General features: G+C 36.9%; 1 protein-coding gene across 1 annotated transcript in view; it reads left to right on the plus strand.

Annotated features, from left to right (window-relative positions):
* Nucleotides 1–15,524, plus strand: part of ascc3 (activating signal cointegrator 1 complex subunit 3) — a gene marked incomplete in the record, with an annotated part of 193,195 nt that overhangs the window by 164,197 nt on the left and 13,474 nt on the right. Inside the window, 6 exon segments of the mRNA XM_014023633.1 lie at nt 660–797; nt 1,774–1,894; nt 2,448–2,580; nt 3,383–3,508; nt 12,711–12,822; nt 12,943–13,077. Coding sequence (XP_013879087.1) covers nt 660–797; nt 1,774–1,894; nt 2,448–2,580; nt 3,383–3,508; nt 12,711–12,822; nt 12,943–13,077 — 765 coding nt within the window.

Genomic DNA, 15,524 nt, shown 5'->3' on the forward strand with positions numbered 1-15,524 from the left:
ATATATTTATGTTTGTGGTTGTAATGTGACAAAATATGGAAAAGTTCAAGGGGTATGAATACTTTTGCAAACCACTGTATCTCATGATGTCAATCCTGATTAGCTGGCCCAGCTCCATCCAGCAAAGCACTTGTATGAATTGCTTAATTACTTAGCTTGTTGTGCGTTGTTTTGTGTTTTTTGTTTGTTAGTTTTTTTTTCTGCCTGATTTTCAGCAATTATGAGATTTTTAAATGAAATTTAAAATTATTTTTGACTGTGCTGTTTTCTTCCTGTGTTGCAGTCATCGGTCGGGACAGGTCAACATTTGTCTAACTCTAACTCAAGAGTTCTGAAATCGTACAGGTCTCTGGAGAAACCATAGAGTGTTCACAGAAATAGAAAATGACTGTTTTATTTGATGTTGTTTCTGATAAACAGGACAAATTTTGTCATACAGCAGACACCCTCTTTCTTAGAATATAATGCCGTGCTGTTCACATTTTGATTTTTGAGATAACGATGATTTTCTTTTCTTGGAAACAATGAACCACTTCTACCATCCTAAGAACATCCTGTTTGAAGTTGTTGTGGTCTAAAATGTCAGAATCCATCTCATCTGTTCAGTTGATTTTGATCTAGATTGGATTTTCTGATCTGTTACTGTAATTTGTTTGTAGATCGAGGCCATCATTGCCACAGTGAGGGACTCTAACCTGAAACTAACTCTGGCCTTTGGGATTGGTATGCATCATGCGGGCCTTCATGAAAGAGACAGAAAGACCACGGAGGAGCTGTTTGTCAACTGTAAGATCCAGGTAAGACCTCGGACTGCTCACTCCACCTCTGCTGCAGCTCACACCCTTTAACTTTAAGCCAACTTAACGTAGTTTTACACCAGACCTACAGTAAATATGAGCTCACCTCAACTGGGAGGTTATTTGGTTTGAAACATCACTTTCATCTGTCTGCTTCTCTTTAGCTCTAACCTGGTTTTCTTCTGATCATCATGGGTTATGGTTATGTTTTCTGGATTGAGGAACTATTTGCTTAAAACAATGTAATGTTTGGTTTTGTCCTTTTTTTTCTTTTGCTTTAGCTGTGGTTTGGGCAGTTCTCTGTCTTGAAGCTTTGATGTGTTTCTTGGTCTACATTGATCACTTTCTTTTACAACCTAAATATTGTCATATTCTTTTAGTACTGGTATTACATTTTTTTATATTGTAGACCAACACATAGTAGTGTGTAATTGTAAAAATGAAGGAAAATAATGTGTTTTTAAACACGTATTTTGAATGATGTGTACATTCAACCCTTTTTCTCAAAAATCCTCAACTAAAATATGACAGATGGACAGCGATTCATTCTTTATTTCCTTCCTTCCTTCCTTTTTTCCTTCCTTCCTTACTTTTAGAGGGGAGCACATGTTTGATGCATTTCTGTGATTGATTAATTATTGTTAAGGATCAAAAATGTTGATTGCTCATCAAAGGCTTATGCAGCAGTCTCGTTTAGTCTTTTAGTAAAGTTCTCATTTGTTTATTTGTAATTTTTAATTCATTTTGAAAATTAAAAGTAAAAAAAACTTGCAAAATACCAATCTAGAGATAATATGAGAAAAGCTAAGTTACTTTTTTTTCACAGTGACTGGATAAAAATGTGAATTTAACAGTGAATTTAAAAACTAGTCTTTTTTAGTACATTCTGATGTTTTTTATAACCTACATTTATGCTTTTGTTGCAACAATTTATATTTCATTCAAAGAAAAAAAACAATGTACTGTATGTCAACAGGTTCTGATTGCTACCAGTACTCTGGCATGGGGAGTAAACTTTCCAGCTCACCTAGTGGTTGTCAAAGGAACTGAATACTATGATGGTAAATCCAGACGCTACGTGGACTACCCCATTACAGGTACGCTGTCTCCAGGTATTCTCATTCTTAAGAAATTTAATTTGTCTTTGTGGGGGCATCTAAACATTTCATAATAAAAATGAGGAAAGTCTTTGCTCTGTCAGTAATAATCAGTTGTTGATGTTGTTGAATAATGGTTTGTCTACTTTACAAAAGGTATTATGCCCTCATAATGGTAAGAAATCTATTGCTGTATTTTATAAATTGCTGCTCTCCAGTGCTCCATCTGCAGGATATTTTTTATTTTTATACAAAGAACCTTGCTTATTTCCTCACTGGACGTATTTTATTGAATCTGGGATCCTTACCTAAATTGCACTGGGCCAGAGGTGGCCTCTCAACTACTTAAGGTCTTCTGACTGGCTGGTTATATATGATACTTATGTAGATTTTGCTTTGTTAATGCCCCTTTGTTTGATCTGAGCTACGGTATGTGTTTCTTTTTTTGTTTGTTTGTTTGTTTTTTAATTAGAAAATCTCAATTAAAAATTTTTAAAAAGAACATTTGTTGGAAAAGAATGATGTAAAATTAATACCCTGCGTGTGCACATAGATGTCCTGCAAATGATGGGGAGAGCCGGTCGTCCTCAGTTTGATGACCAGGGCAAAGCTGTTATTCTGGTCCATGACATCAAGAAGGATTTCTACAAGAAGTTCCTCTATGAGCCCTTCCCTGTTGAATCCAGGTAACAGATGTGTGGCTGCTCTATGGATTCGCCCCATTGTGCTGCAAAAACCAGAACCATTTCCACCTCTTCCACATCCTCGTTCAGCTCAGTAATGACATTGATTTCTGTCATTACAGTAAAAAAATAAAAATAAAACAACATTTCTTGAAGGGATCCATATCGTCTGCCACCTTTTATGCCAAAGTTTTAAATTTAGATTACCATCTTATGTAGATAAATGACAATGTTGTAGAACTTAAAATTGTAGCTTAATGTCTCTAAAATTGATTCAAAAAATTTAGTTAAAGCCATTTTTTATGTGAAATGACTATGATTGTAACAGCCATCTTGAATTGGATTGCCTCCAAAAGTTAGTCAGTTGTAGCTGTACATCCGAGTTTGATTGAAATCTGTGTAGTGATTTATGAGATATTTTACTAACACACAAACAGAGTTGACTCCAAATAATTCTAAAGTTTTAAGCAGTGCTTGTGCAATGAGTCGCCCTCATGCTCTGTGTTGTGAATGACTCTAAGCTACAGTCACAACAAATTTTAGAATAAAATCTGTAAACTCTTTTGAGTTACAGCTGTTTAGATGTTCCAGAAAGTAAATCAGTCGTAGACGTCCATTAATTATTTTCTGATACTTTTAATAAAATTCTTCCATGGGTTCATGAGATATTTTGCTAACAGATTGTACTCCAGTAGTTCATGGCAACGCTTTACAAAGGCTTAAAGAAATGTATTGTAAAATGTTGTCAACAATAAATTGATGAGTCACATTGGTATGTTCACTGTGTTGTGTCTCTCATCTCCAGTCTCCTCAGTGTGCTGTCAGACCATCTGAATGCTGAGATCACTGCTGGAACTATCTCATCCAAACAGGATGCGTTGGACTACCTCACCTGGACGTACTTCTTCAGAAGGCTGGTGATGAATCCCAGGTTGGTAAAAGTTCTCACACTCATATTTCAACAAGTCAAATCTGCAGCAAACTAGCACAAAATAGCTCCATTAAGAACAATCCTGGTGGCACAGCAACACGGTGGTTAGAGCTGTTTCCTCACAGCAAGAAGGTCACGATTGCCTCCTGTCTTTGACATTTCTATGTGGATTTGTTTTTCCTGTGAGTTTTTACAGTGCGCTCCAATTTTCTCCTACAGAACAAAAAAAAAATCAAAGTTTATTTCTGCAGTGACGATTCGCAACAAAAATTGTTAAAGTTTCATTATAAATGACAAGTAGTTTGTGTGAGTTTTTTGTTACAAACTGTGAAACAGATATTAGCAAATTATTGCTCAACTTTTGCCTTTCAGAGGTGTGCAATAACAAAACCTAACAAGCACATTCTTGGCCTATGTGCAAACCCAATCAGAGGAGAACCCTGAGCTTGTTGTCCAACATCTGCTCTGTAGACAGAAACTGAACTTTCCAACCGGCTATTTTCATGGCTGTCAGCCCACATTAACTGTTGCTTGACTGATTCTGGGGTCAAGAAAACCTGAAACTGATCATCTTGGATTCCCATTATCTCACCAGCACAAATGGTTCCCAAAATAATTGAAGGTTTCTTCTAGATTTTGTTGGTAGACTCTTGAGGTAGCATTTCTGCTTGTCTTTCGGCCAATGTGGGTCAAATAAATAATTTATCCTGCTTTAAAACTGAATCTCTTTGTTTCGGTCAAGTCAGTTTCTTAATATACGTATTTAGCTTTGGTATAAAACAAATGATGATAAAACAAATATGTCAAAGTTTTCAGGTCTTAAAGAATTATAAAAACATTTAATTCTTCTGAATTATTGGCCTGACATTCTTTGAAGGAATATATCACCTGCCACCTTTCAAGTTAAAGTTTTAGACTAAGATCATCTTGAATAAACTATGTCAATGAATACTGCAGCTACTCACATAAAATGTAGCTCACCATTTGTCAAACTAACAGAGTTAGAGTTGAGTTGGGTTAATTCTAAATGTTAAATGTTAATGAGTTTGAATTACAGAGTCAGTGATTTATTTTAAAGCTTTGCACTACAGACTCTCTAGTGGTTCACTGAGAGGTAGAGTGGCATGACTGTAGCGCTGCTGACATAAACACACATTTGCCTTCAGAATAAAAGGATAGAAACTCTGTTTCAAAATAAAAGCAGATATTTTTGGATGCATAACTTGTTTCTTACTGAATTTTTTTTAACCTCTTGTAGGCTGGATGGAGATAGCTAGCAGGCTGGATGTGACCCACAGACCACAACATGGCCATGTGTGGGCTAATAGGTCATGGTGCATATAGCAGGGTGAAGAGGGCTTAAATAAACCTGTTGTTTAACTGTTTCCTACATCTAATTTAGCTTCACTTACCTAACTCATCAGAATGTTTTGTAAATGAGATTTTAATAAGCAACTGGAACAAAAATATCTCACCCTTAACTTCATAGTGGATAATAGATTTGCTCATAATGCCAGAATTCCGTTAACTGTTTAAAGTAATGGAGAGTATTACGCAAAATCTTTTTTTTAATCTTTATGTCATGTAATGTCATTCCCTCATCAAAAACATATTGTGTTGCTTTGACTCATTCATGCTTGTTTGAGAAATTCTTGAACCTCCAGTGGTAGCCACGTGGAGCTGCCTAAACACATGTTGGTACAAAGCTCCGCCTATTTGTACCTAGCTCCTCCCTGGAGCTCAGTCTGCAGCCGAGCCCCTGCCTCACAGAACATGCCTTCTCTTGAAGCAATGTTGTGAAGACGTGCTGAAGTGGGAGTGTTCGCAATGGTAGGAGGTTCTTAAAGAGACAGAGGACAATTTCAAGGCATTTAGATAGACTATGATGCAAAGTCAAATTTATTTTTGATATGAACAGCATTTTAATAACAACTGAAGGTAATATAGTTACTTGATTGTGGTATAGAACAGAGATTCTTGGCCGCGAGCACCACCTTGAGGGCCTCAAAAGAACAACGGTTTTTAACTCTGGGCTGCAGAGGGCCACAGGACCACATTGATTTTGTAAAAGGTGCAATACACTTTCTCACCACTAGTAGCGGAAGTGCGCCACTCAGATGTTTAACAACTTTTTTAATACATAGAAGAAGAACCTTAGAAACCTGCCGAGAATGGAAACTTATTTTAAATTAAAAATAGAAGGCAAAAATGAAGGTAACCCATCAAAAAAACACCAAATTTTGTCACTAATATAAAGTGCAGCCTCTGGTTCTACCATGCAATATTTTAAAAGTTCAAAACATCAAATACAGTTGCAGGAACGCCTATATTTTACTTTGCACTTTATCAAATTAATTTTTGTAGTTTATTTTTAAACATTTTGTCAAAAGGCTGTTGTTACTGTTATTGTTTGTCACCAATATGAAGAGCAGCTTCTGGTTCTACTATACAAAAGTTTACAAAGGCTTTATTTTCATTTGCACTTTATCAAATTTAGTTTTACTGTTTTTTTATATTTGGAACATTCATTTTCTTTAATGTATTTATTTTATGATCACAATTTTATTTATTGAATTGTCTGTTTTGTTGTTGTTTATGTTAAAAAAAATGTTTTTGTGCTGATAAGCCTGAGTGGTCTGTTGACCGACTTTTGTATTTGTTCAAAAAATTGTTATGGGCAGGTTACAATATAAAAATGTTTGTCATAATCATGTCTTGTGATCATTTGACACGAGTTTTACTTTTAAACTGTAAGTGTATTTTATTTAGTTATAATGCAAATACAATATAAATTAAACCAAGATTTAGAATAATTATCATTTTGATCCGTATGGTAATGTCTGACTGGGCCTCGTGTCACTTTATGTTGAACAAATTGGGCCCCGAGGTCAAAAAGATTAAGAACCCCTGGTATAGAATATTGTGGTATATAATCTTCTTAAATTTCACTGAATGAATATTCCCAAAGGATCAATAAAGTAATAGCTAATCTACTCTAGAGTTTAACTATATGCCTAGAACAGAGGTGGGCAATGGAAACAAGTAAAATATGCAGGGTTGTGGCCCTCCAGGACAAGGATTTCCCACCCCTGGCCTACAAAATACATACTCTCCTTTTAAAAGCAAACCTTGTGTTTTTGTGGCTATGTATTCATGTAATTCTAATATTAAGTTTGTTTGTTCTGTCCTTTCAGCTCATTGATTTCCTTCTGGCTGATGATCCCAAATCAAATGGGGCCATAATTATCAGCATCTTCGGATTCTCAGTTTTAGGTTTTAACTGGAGCTTTAGAGATGATTTTCCACTACAGTCTGAGTTTGTTCTGGTTCTCCTATGAGCCCTGTAAAGCCCCCTGTCTGTTGCTGAGCCACACTCAATACAGTGGCCTAAATCAAAACAAATTTGGTTCCAGTATGACGAGCATATTTGGTCTTTGTTACAGAGCTGTAAATCAGCAAGTTAAGCTTCCACTACATGAATTGACATTTTTTGTCCTAGATTTTATCCTTTAATGTTCACAAATCTACATTTTATGTGCAGCTGTGTTTTATGTCTCCTTAGGCAATATATTACCACTGCTTCAGGCCATAATTCACATAATGCATACACGCACACCAATGGAGTCCCCTGGGTGTCATTAGGCACCGACTCCCTGTGCCATCAGAAGCTGCAGATACTAATGGCCATGACTTAATCAAACAGACCCCAGCATCGATAAAGACCTGTGAAATGTGTGCAATAATAAACACATTTGGTCCTTAGAAGAGTCTGTGGGGCGGTAGAAATCAGAGAAATACTTAACATTAAACACACATTAATTCTCACTCTCACACCAATCAGCTGCTGCTTCCAGCCGTCCAACAAGACTGGGATTATTGTCCCTTCTCCCAACTGCAACATTTATTACTTCCTATAATCATCATGAAAACATTCTTTGTTCATTTGTAAGTGGATGATTTATCAGAAGCACATTATGCAGACAAGTGTACAATGACCCACATTTAATATTCTACTTTCAACTGTTTAAAGACTTATTGGTTTTAATTTTTACCCCATATTTAACCACTGTGACCCCCCCCCCCCCCAACACACACACATACACCATCCTTATTTTTTAAATCAAGCAAATAAACAAACACACTTCAGGATTCCTCATTTATGTATTCAAGTTAAGCACTGCAAGTCATTTACCATAAATGTCTTTTTTTTTTCAACACGTCCATGCCTATAAGAAATGTCACAGCCTGATTTCACAGCCACAGCATAAAAGAAAATGTAAGAAAGACTATAACTCTCAAACTTTATGGTCATGGGGAAAAGAAAGTCCCCCTTTTCTTTTAATTCTGGGGTATTCTGCATCAGGGCATGATAAAAATGTTCTGGGCTTTACCAGGTTTGAAAAGTATTTAAATCTACCCCCACATGTTGAAAGCATACATAATGAAAGAAAAAGCCATAATGGTCACAGAAATAACTAGAAGCTGACAAAAGTAATAATGAATAAGAATTCGATGAAAATGAACAAATGAAAGTCAGACATTGCTTTTCAACCACACTTAACCATTTTTTTAAATAAAACTTATGAAACAGGCCTGGACAGAAATTATGGTATCTTAACTTAATATTTGTTGAACAAACTTTTGAGGCAATCCCTGCAGTCAAATGATTCCTGTAACTGTCAGTGAGACTTCTGCACCTCTCAGCAGGTATGTTGGTCCACTCCTCATGAGCAAACTGCTCCAGTTGTCTCAGGTTTGAAGGGTGCCTTTTCTAGCCAGCATGTTTCAGCTCCTTTCAAAGATGCTCAATAGGATTTAGATCAGGGCTCATAGAAGGCCACTTCAGAATAGTCCAATGTTTTCCTCTCAGCCATTCTTGGGTGTTTTCAGTTAGGTTTTGGGTCATTATCCTGTTGCAAGACCCATGACCTGCGACTGAGACCAAGCTTTCTGACAGTGAGCAGCACATTTCTTTCTAGAATCCCTTGATAGTCTTGAGATTTTTTTGCACCCTGCACAGATTCAAGACCCCCTGTGCCAGATACAGTAAAGCAGCCCCAGATCATAACAGAGCTCCCTCCATGTTTCACAGTAGGGACAGTGTGTCTTCATGCTTCATTTTCCCTCTATGAACATAGAACTGTGAGTCAGTTCCATTTTGTCTCATCTGTCCATAGGACATTCTCCCTGAAGCTTTGTGGCTTGTCAACATGTAGTTTGGCAAAGTCCAATCGGACTTTTTATGATTTGTTTTCAACAATGGTGTCCTTGTTCATCTCCCATTAAGTCCATATTGGCTCAAACGACGACAGATGGTGCTGATCTGACACTGATGTTCCTTGAAGTTCACTTTGAATCTCTTTAGAATTTTTTCTGGGCTCTTTTATTACCATTTGTATTATCAATCTCTTTGATTTGTCATAACATGCTCGTCTAGAATTTTCTTTATCTCCTGAGACAACTCTTTCCTTCACTTCCTCTGGTCCACGTTGAGTGTGGTACACACCACATCACCAAACAGCACAGTGAGTATCTGTAACCTACAGGCCCACTGACTGATTAAAAGATTGTAGACACCTGTGATGCTAATTAATGGACACAGCTTGATTAAACATGACCCTTTAGTCACATTATTTTCAGGGGTATCATCATTTCTGTCCAGCCCTGTTTCATGAGTTTTATTAAAAAAAATAAATAAAAAAATAAAAAATCTGTTGAAGCATGGCTGAAAAGCAATGTCTGACTTTCATTTGTTCATTTTCATAGAACCTTTATTTATTAGTACTTTTGTCAACTTTTAGTTATTTCTGTGACCATTGTGGGTTTTTCTTTGAGGGGTACCAACAATTTTGTCCATGTGTGTAGATGTATCAGTAAATTCAAAGCTATGCCTTTTAGCTCAGCTCCCTTTTCGCCACGACAAGATTGACGCAATGCCTCCATTACTGCAGACAAGGCTCCTGTTGACATCGTCAAGCAATCAGCTTCAACTCACACCAGGATTTTTTGTAGCTGAAGTAAAAAGTATTTGAATTTTATTTCAGCTTCTTGATATCTCAGGTCTTAGTTTTCTTCCAGCAAACACTGGTTTTGGGGGAAGTTTCAGCTTCAAAGTGCAGTTTTAAGTGAGCACACCCTTAAACTAATACTTTGTTGAAGCACCTTTAGACTTTCTTACAGCACAGTATTTTTGGGTAGGATTCTACCAGCTTGGCACATCTTGATTTAGCAATATTTGCCTCATCTTTGCAAAAACACTCCAAATCTGTCAGATTCTTGGGGCATCTCTTGTGCACAGTCCTCCTCAGATCATACCACAGATTTTCTATGGAATTAAGGTCTGGACTCTTGCTGGGCCATTAAAAAACTTTGATCTTCTTCTTGAAGCCATTTTTTGTTGATTTGGATTTATGCTTTGGGTCATTGTTCAGAAAGACAAAGTTTCTCTTCATTTTCAGCTTTCTAGCAGAAGCCTGAAGGTTTTGTGCCAAGATTGACTGGTGTTTAAGACTGTTCACAATTCCTTCCAACTTGGCTAAGGCCCCAGTAGAAAACCCACACATCTATGGAACCATTCTATTTGAGATTTTTTTTTTGTCCCCTTAAAACTTTTTTTCCAAATGACTTGTACAAATTATAGCTTAGAAAAATACTGAAATGGTTTATCTTTTTTACATCACAAAAACCTGGAATTTAACATCGGTGTATACACTTTTTTATATCCACTTTATAAATGTTTAGTTGTAAATTTACAGTGTATATCATGTTTTATCACTGCTAAAGACTTTTAAGTTTTCAAACTTAACAGTTGTTAAAGTCCAAACGACCAAAATAAAACTGTGCAAAGAATGACAACAAAACTTGTATACATTTTATCTATATGTTTGACTTTTAAAAATAAATTATGAATTTGTACCTTATGTGAAATATTTGTAACTCTTGGGTTTCCTATGGATTGGTTACTTAAAAAATAGACATTGGACAGACTCATCACAGGGCCTCATACTGCATAAAAACCCTCAGGAGTAAACAGTTCAGATCTTTTTTGAATATGTGTTTTATGTCACTAATAGTGAAATGTACATAGACATTTGCTCTGACAAACATGCTTTTAGCAGCTGTTTCAACCAACTTTAAAGACTCATGTCTGGTCCATGCTTATTAGCCTTTTAGACACTGCATACTAATGTTAGCTTTTTTTTTTTTTGTTAATGAAGATTGTATTTGATTACTCTTCAGCAAGGTTTCATGTGGTAACTCTTACTATGTATAGCTGAACATGGAACCCATTTTGGTCTCGGGTAATAATACGCTACTCTGGGACTAATTTTCTAACAGGGGTTGGCTGGTTCCTTCTCCACAGGATTGTAAGCTGCTTTTACTCTGCAACTGTTTTTTGTTTGTTTGTTTGTTTGTTAACATTATTTGTAATAATGTGAATGCTGATGCAACATTCATATGGTTTTCCTTTTTTTCTGGCATACATTTTGTTCACTAACTACCTTTAATCATTTGTATATCAAAACATTATTCAGCTCATTCAGGAGATGGTACTATTTTAGTACCTATTTTACTTTTATAAACTATTTAACTTTATTTACAGATAAATTACCCATAGAAATTAAATCTCTTAATTTCCTCAAAAAAAATCTTAATCTGCTTCAGCAAAGCTTTTTCATTTTAGTCTGTTTTACATAATAAATAGGACAAAAAAGGGATTCCAGGTTTGTTTGTTGTTTTTTTTTTTTTTTTCAAATGATACAGCCTTACTGGCCAGTCAGTCTGATATTTATTCATTTAGTCATTCATTTGTTTTAAGAAAATAAATTGCATCTAATCCAGCTAATACTGTACATGTAGTTGAAGCTGCAGATTTTTTACAGGCCAGCAGAATTGTGAATGCGTGTAAGTCCTTTGTAGCCAAAGAAAGATCAATTGACGTAGGCCATACTCCAAGCAGGGTGGAGCGATATCCTCTCCAGTTACATTATATAAAGTAAGAAACAGTTCAGACAGAATCTCGTCATGGAGAGACAGCTCTAAAACATCTGAAAAGAATTTGCTGTGGTCTATTAGCATCGTTCAAAGAGAACACTGTGTTAAATGTTTTTGTGAACCTGGCTTTAGTGAGCTTGATGTAGGATTCGACAACGCATGAAACTGTGCCTTGGACAGATTGAAGATCTGTGTACCCTCTTTAAAACCTTCCCCTCCAAACATCATTTGAAATCAACAGTTCCAAAATCTGTCACTCATAAAGTTTTCAACGCAATGGAAAGATGAATGAGGTTAAAAATATTTTTAAATAATGAAGAAATCACACCTGTCATTTAGCAGAGGGGTTGCAGAAACACTTCAAAGATTAAAGAATTTCAGTAGAGCTAGAAATTTGGGGGAAGAACTACAGATATAATGTCAAGCTTGAAGGTTTCTGATAAAATGTTCTTTACAGAAATATAATTAATTTGCAAATTGTTAAAGAGTAAAGGTAGAATCAGTATAATTTTTGCCTATTTTTGACTACTTTTATTTTTTAAGGTTTTGAAGACCCTGTAACATTATAAACGTATGTTGGCTTGTGAAATTTTTATTATGAATAATTTACTCATTAAAGGTTTATATTTGTTCAACTTGTTAGCATTTCAACATGTATGCGTCCAAAAGAGGATTCAAGTAGATTTTTTTATGTCATCTTCAACGTAGACGTCTTTTGTGTTGGACAAAATTTTCATAAGTTGACACCTTCAACTAGCATTACTGGTATTTTTAATTTTCTTTAAATGGGACTAGACATACTGATGAATATTTTTGTAAACAAGTGAGATTAAACACATTTGGCAAATTTCCATCTCTAGATCCATTGCTTTTAGCAAGTGGGTTTTTTTTTTAGGTTTTAGCTAGTGTTCTGAGGACAGATGTTGAGGACAACCCCAATTTTACTTCTTTGTAATCGGTACAGTTCCCTGAGCTTTCTCGTTCAAAACCGGAGAGTGTGGAGTTTATTCACAACTAAAACAGGACAAGATGACTGTTGGTGTTTTCATATATTCAACTGTTCCAGACTTTCTGTTTTACCCAACTGGAGCTCATGTTGCTCTGGGTTCACGTTAAACGTCAAAAGTAGCTTGGTGCTAACTGTCAGAGTTTTGGCCCAGTTTGTTACATGTTTTCATTTTTACAGAGTCTGTTCTGTGTTTCTCAGCTACTACAGTCTAGAAGACATCAGCCATGAGTCCATAAACAAGTATCTGTCCAGCTTGGTGGAGAGGAGCTTGCGAGACCTGGAGTGCTCTAACTGCATTGAGATCAAAGAGGTGTGTGTGTGTGTGCGTGCGTGCGTGCGTGCGTGCGTGCGTGCGTGTGTTTCTGTACGTTTTATTGGTTGCTTGTACCACACATTTGTTTAATAACATTTTTTTGTATCGATGATCCAGGATGACCGTACCATTGAGCCACTGACATATGGTCGCATTTCATCTTTTTACTACCTGAAACATCAGACTGTTCGGATGTTTAAGGAGCGACTGAAGGCTGAGCTGCCGATGGACCAGCTGCTCTCTGTCCTCGCGGTGAGTTTCATTCTCTGAAGACACAAGGACATGAGACTCGTGTCTACACAGTGACTCGCTTTACAGCCAGGTGCTGCTGATCAAATGTTTTAATGAACTGACCAACATCAGTGTGGTTGCCTCTATAAAAATGGGAGTTTTGTCAGTTCGCTGCTCTGAAGTATACAGATGTGTGTAAACACAATGACGAGATGAAAGGACATCAGCAATGACTAAAAGCAACCGTTGCTGCCCATTAATCAAAAAACGATTAATGAGAAGGCTGTCAATCTGCAGAGAGGAATATTATTCTCATGTGGAAAACATTTAAGACAGCTGTCAATCATCCCAGAAGTGGACGTCCCTACAAATTCACCCCATGGTCAGACCATACTCAGGGAATTGTGCTCCATCTCAGACTCTGTAGGCCAGTAAGAATCAGAGAAGAGAAGTAAACTGAATGAGTAAACAAAGTAAACCCTGTCTGTTAGCAAAACATCTGATGAATAACTGGATAGATTTTAATTTAACTTACACAAAGTAATCATCAGGATGTACATCTACAACTTATTAAATTTTAGTGTCAGTTTAACCTGACCCCAACAGTTGATTGACTTTAACCAGCAAAAAACGGTTTTAACACGGTCAGTTTTACATGCTGGATGTTACGTTAAGATTCAGTGTGGTAATAGCTAAGAGTCATCCACATCACACCCTCTGAGAAGGGGTGAGATCAGATCACTCACAATCTCATTTTCACATTTTGACTAAACATTTGCAACTGTCATTTTTCATCATATGATGATTTCAGTCTAAAACGATGGCAAGGAAAGTGGCGGGTGCATTTCTTTGAGGAGTGGCAGGCCTTTAATTGCCTTCTGTTTTTTCTACAAAAATGAGTTGATCATCTAGGTACAGTGTTGGATTCATGCTGATCAAAGTTGTGCCTGCCCATCTCCCTTCCCACTAAGCTGCGCTCTTATTGGCCAGTCACCTCGCCGCCCCCTTCACTCCCCTTCTGTTAGCTGCTAACGCTTTCCTCCTTCAGTTGCCCCTAAATGTTGCAGTCTGGTGGGTAATAAGCAGCACCCACACCTCCCATCCCCACTTTTTGTTTTTCTGAGCTCTGTGCCACTCAGCCTGTCTCTGAGACCCCAGGTCTCTCACCTGGACTCACTGAAGACAGAAAACCCTGTGGTCCTTTAGAAGAAACTATTTGTCAAAGAGTTGGACCTGGTGCTGCAGTGACTGGGAGGATGTCCAGTACTGAGCGTTGAAGATCCCACAGATTCTAAACCCTATTGTATGGAATTTTACATAAAATTCATTAATTTAACTCTTGAACATTCCAGCTTCTAAACATTTAAATAATTAAATAAAGTCATAGTAAATTAAAGTCATTCTTTGAATGAATGCATAATACCAGCCAACTTTCATGTGACTAAACCGTTCGGTTAAACCTCAGAAACAGCATAATGCTCAATTTTATGCAACATTGTGAGATCTCACACAATCTCTTATGATCTGGTAGCAGTCAGTGTATGTGTTGTTATTGACTCTCAGATACTACCACATCAATATCTCTAAGACTCACTGAGTAATAGCCATTTTTTGGTGTGTGTTTATGTCCATCTAATGACTCTTTTCTGAAACAAATCATTTGAATTGTCCCAAAAGTTCATGAGGTATTTTGCTAACAGACACACACACAGCCCAACATTATCATCCACCTTCTCTTTTCAGCGGCGGGTGATATTAATGGCCTGTCCCGTCCCTCACACCAGGGCCCATTCAGCTGGAAGCTCTTTGTAACTGAGATTTCTCTCGGTGATGGATGGAGCCTTTAACAGTCCGAGCTGGGGGCCAACCATGACAAATGGCTCCTGCACATCCTGTTGATGGGAACACATTAGACAAAGTTGAACAGAAGTAAATTAGAGGAAAGGAGGTCTTCGTGCCCACGCATGTCTCAGCCTAACAGCCAACAACAAAGCTCAGCTGACAGCCTGGGCTAAACCTGGGACTGATGGACGATCATCATCATGACTTTCCTCAGCCTGTTTATTTCTTTCTGTTGGTTTTCTTTGTGAGACTGCTGAACGTCTGCATGTCGGCTGCAACAAAAACATAAGCAGAGTTCAAATGTTACGCAGTGCAATTTGGTTTTCTTTTGATTGATTCCATCTTTTTAATTACTTTTATTTAGAGCATTTAATTTTGACTCGAATAGTTTGTATTTAGCTAGAGATGTTATTAGTGTCATGCAAATAGCTCAATTTGATTCTGAAATAAGAGCGATATTTTTTTAAGTTTGCATTCCAGCAGAGATTAATACTCTTGAAATGTGTCGACCTTTTCTATAATTATCACCTGAAAGTGAAGGCACTGTTGGTGTTGCTTGTGTGTGTGTGTGTGTGTGTGTGTGTGTGTGTGTGTGTGTGTGTGTGTGTGTGTGTGTGTGTGTGTGT

This window comes from Austrofundulus limnaeus, unplaced genomic scaffold, assembly GCF_001266775.1.
Source record: "Austrofundulus limnaeus strain Quisiro unplaced genomic scaffold, Austrofundulus_limnaeus-1.0 Scaffold383, whole genome shotgun sequence".
NCBI lineage: Eukaryota > Metazoa > Chordata > Actinopteri > Cyprinodontiformes > Rivulidae > Austrofundulus > Austrofundulus limnaeus.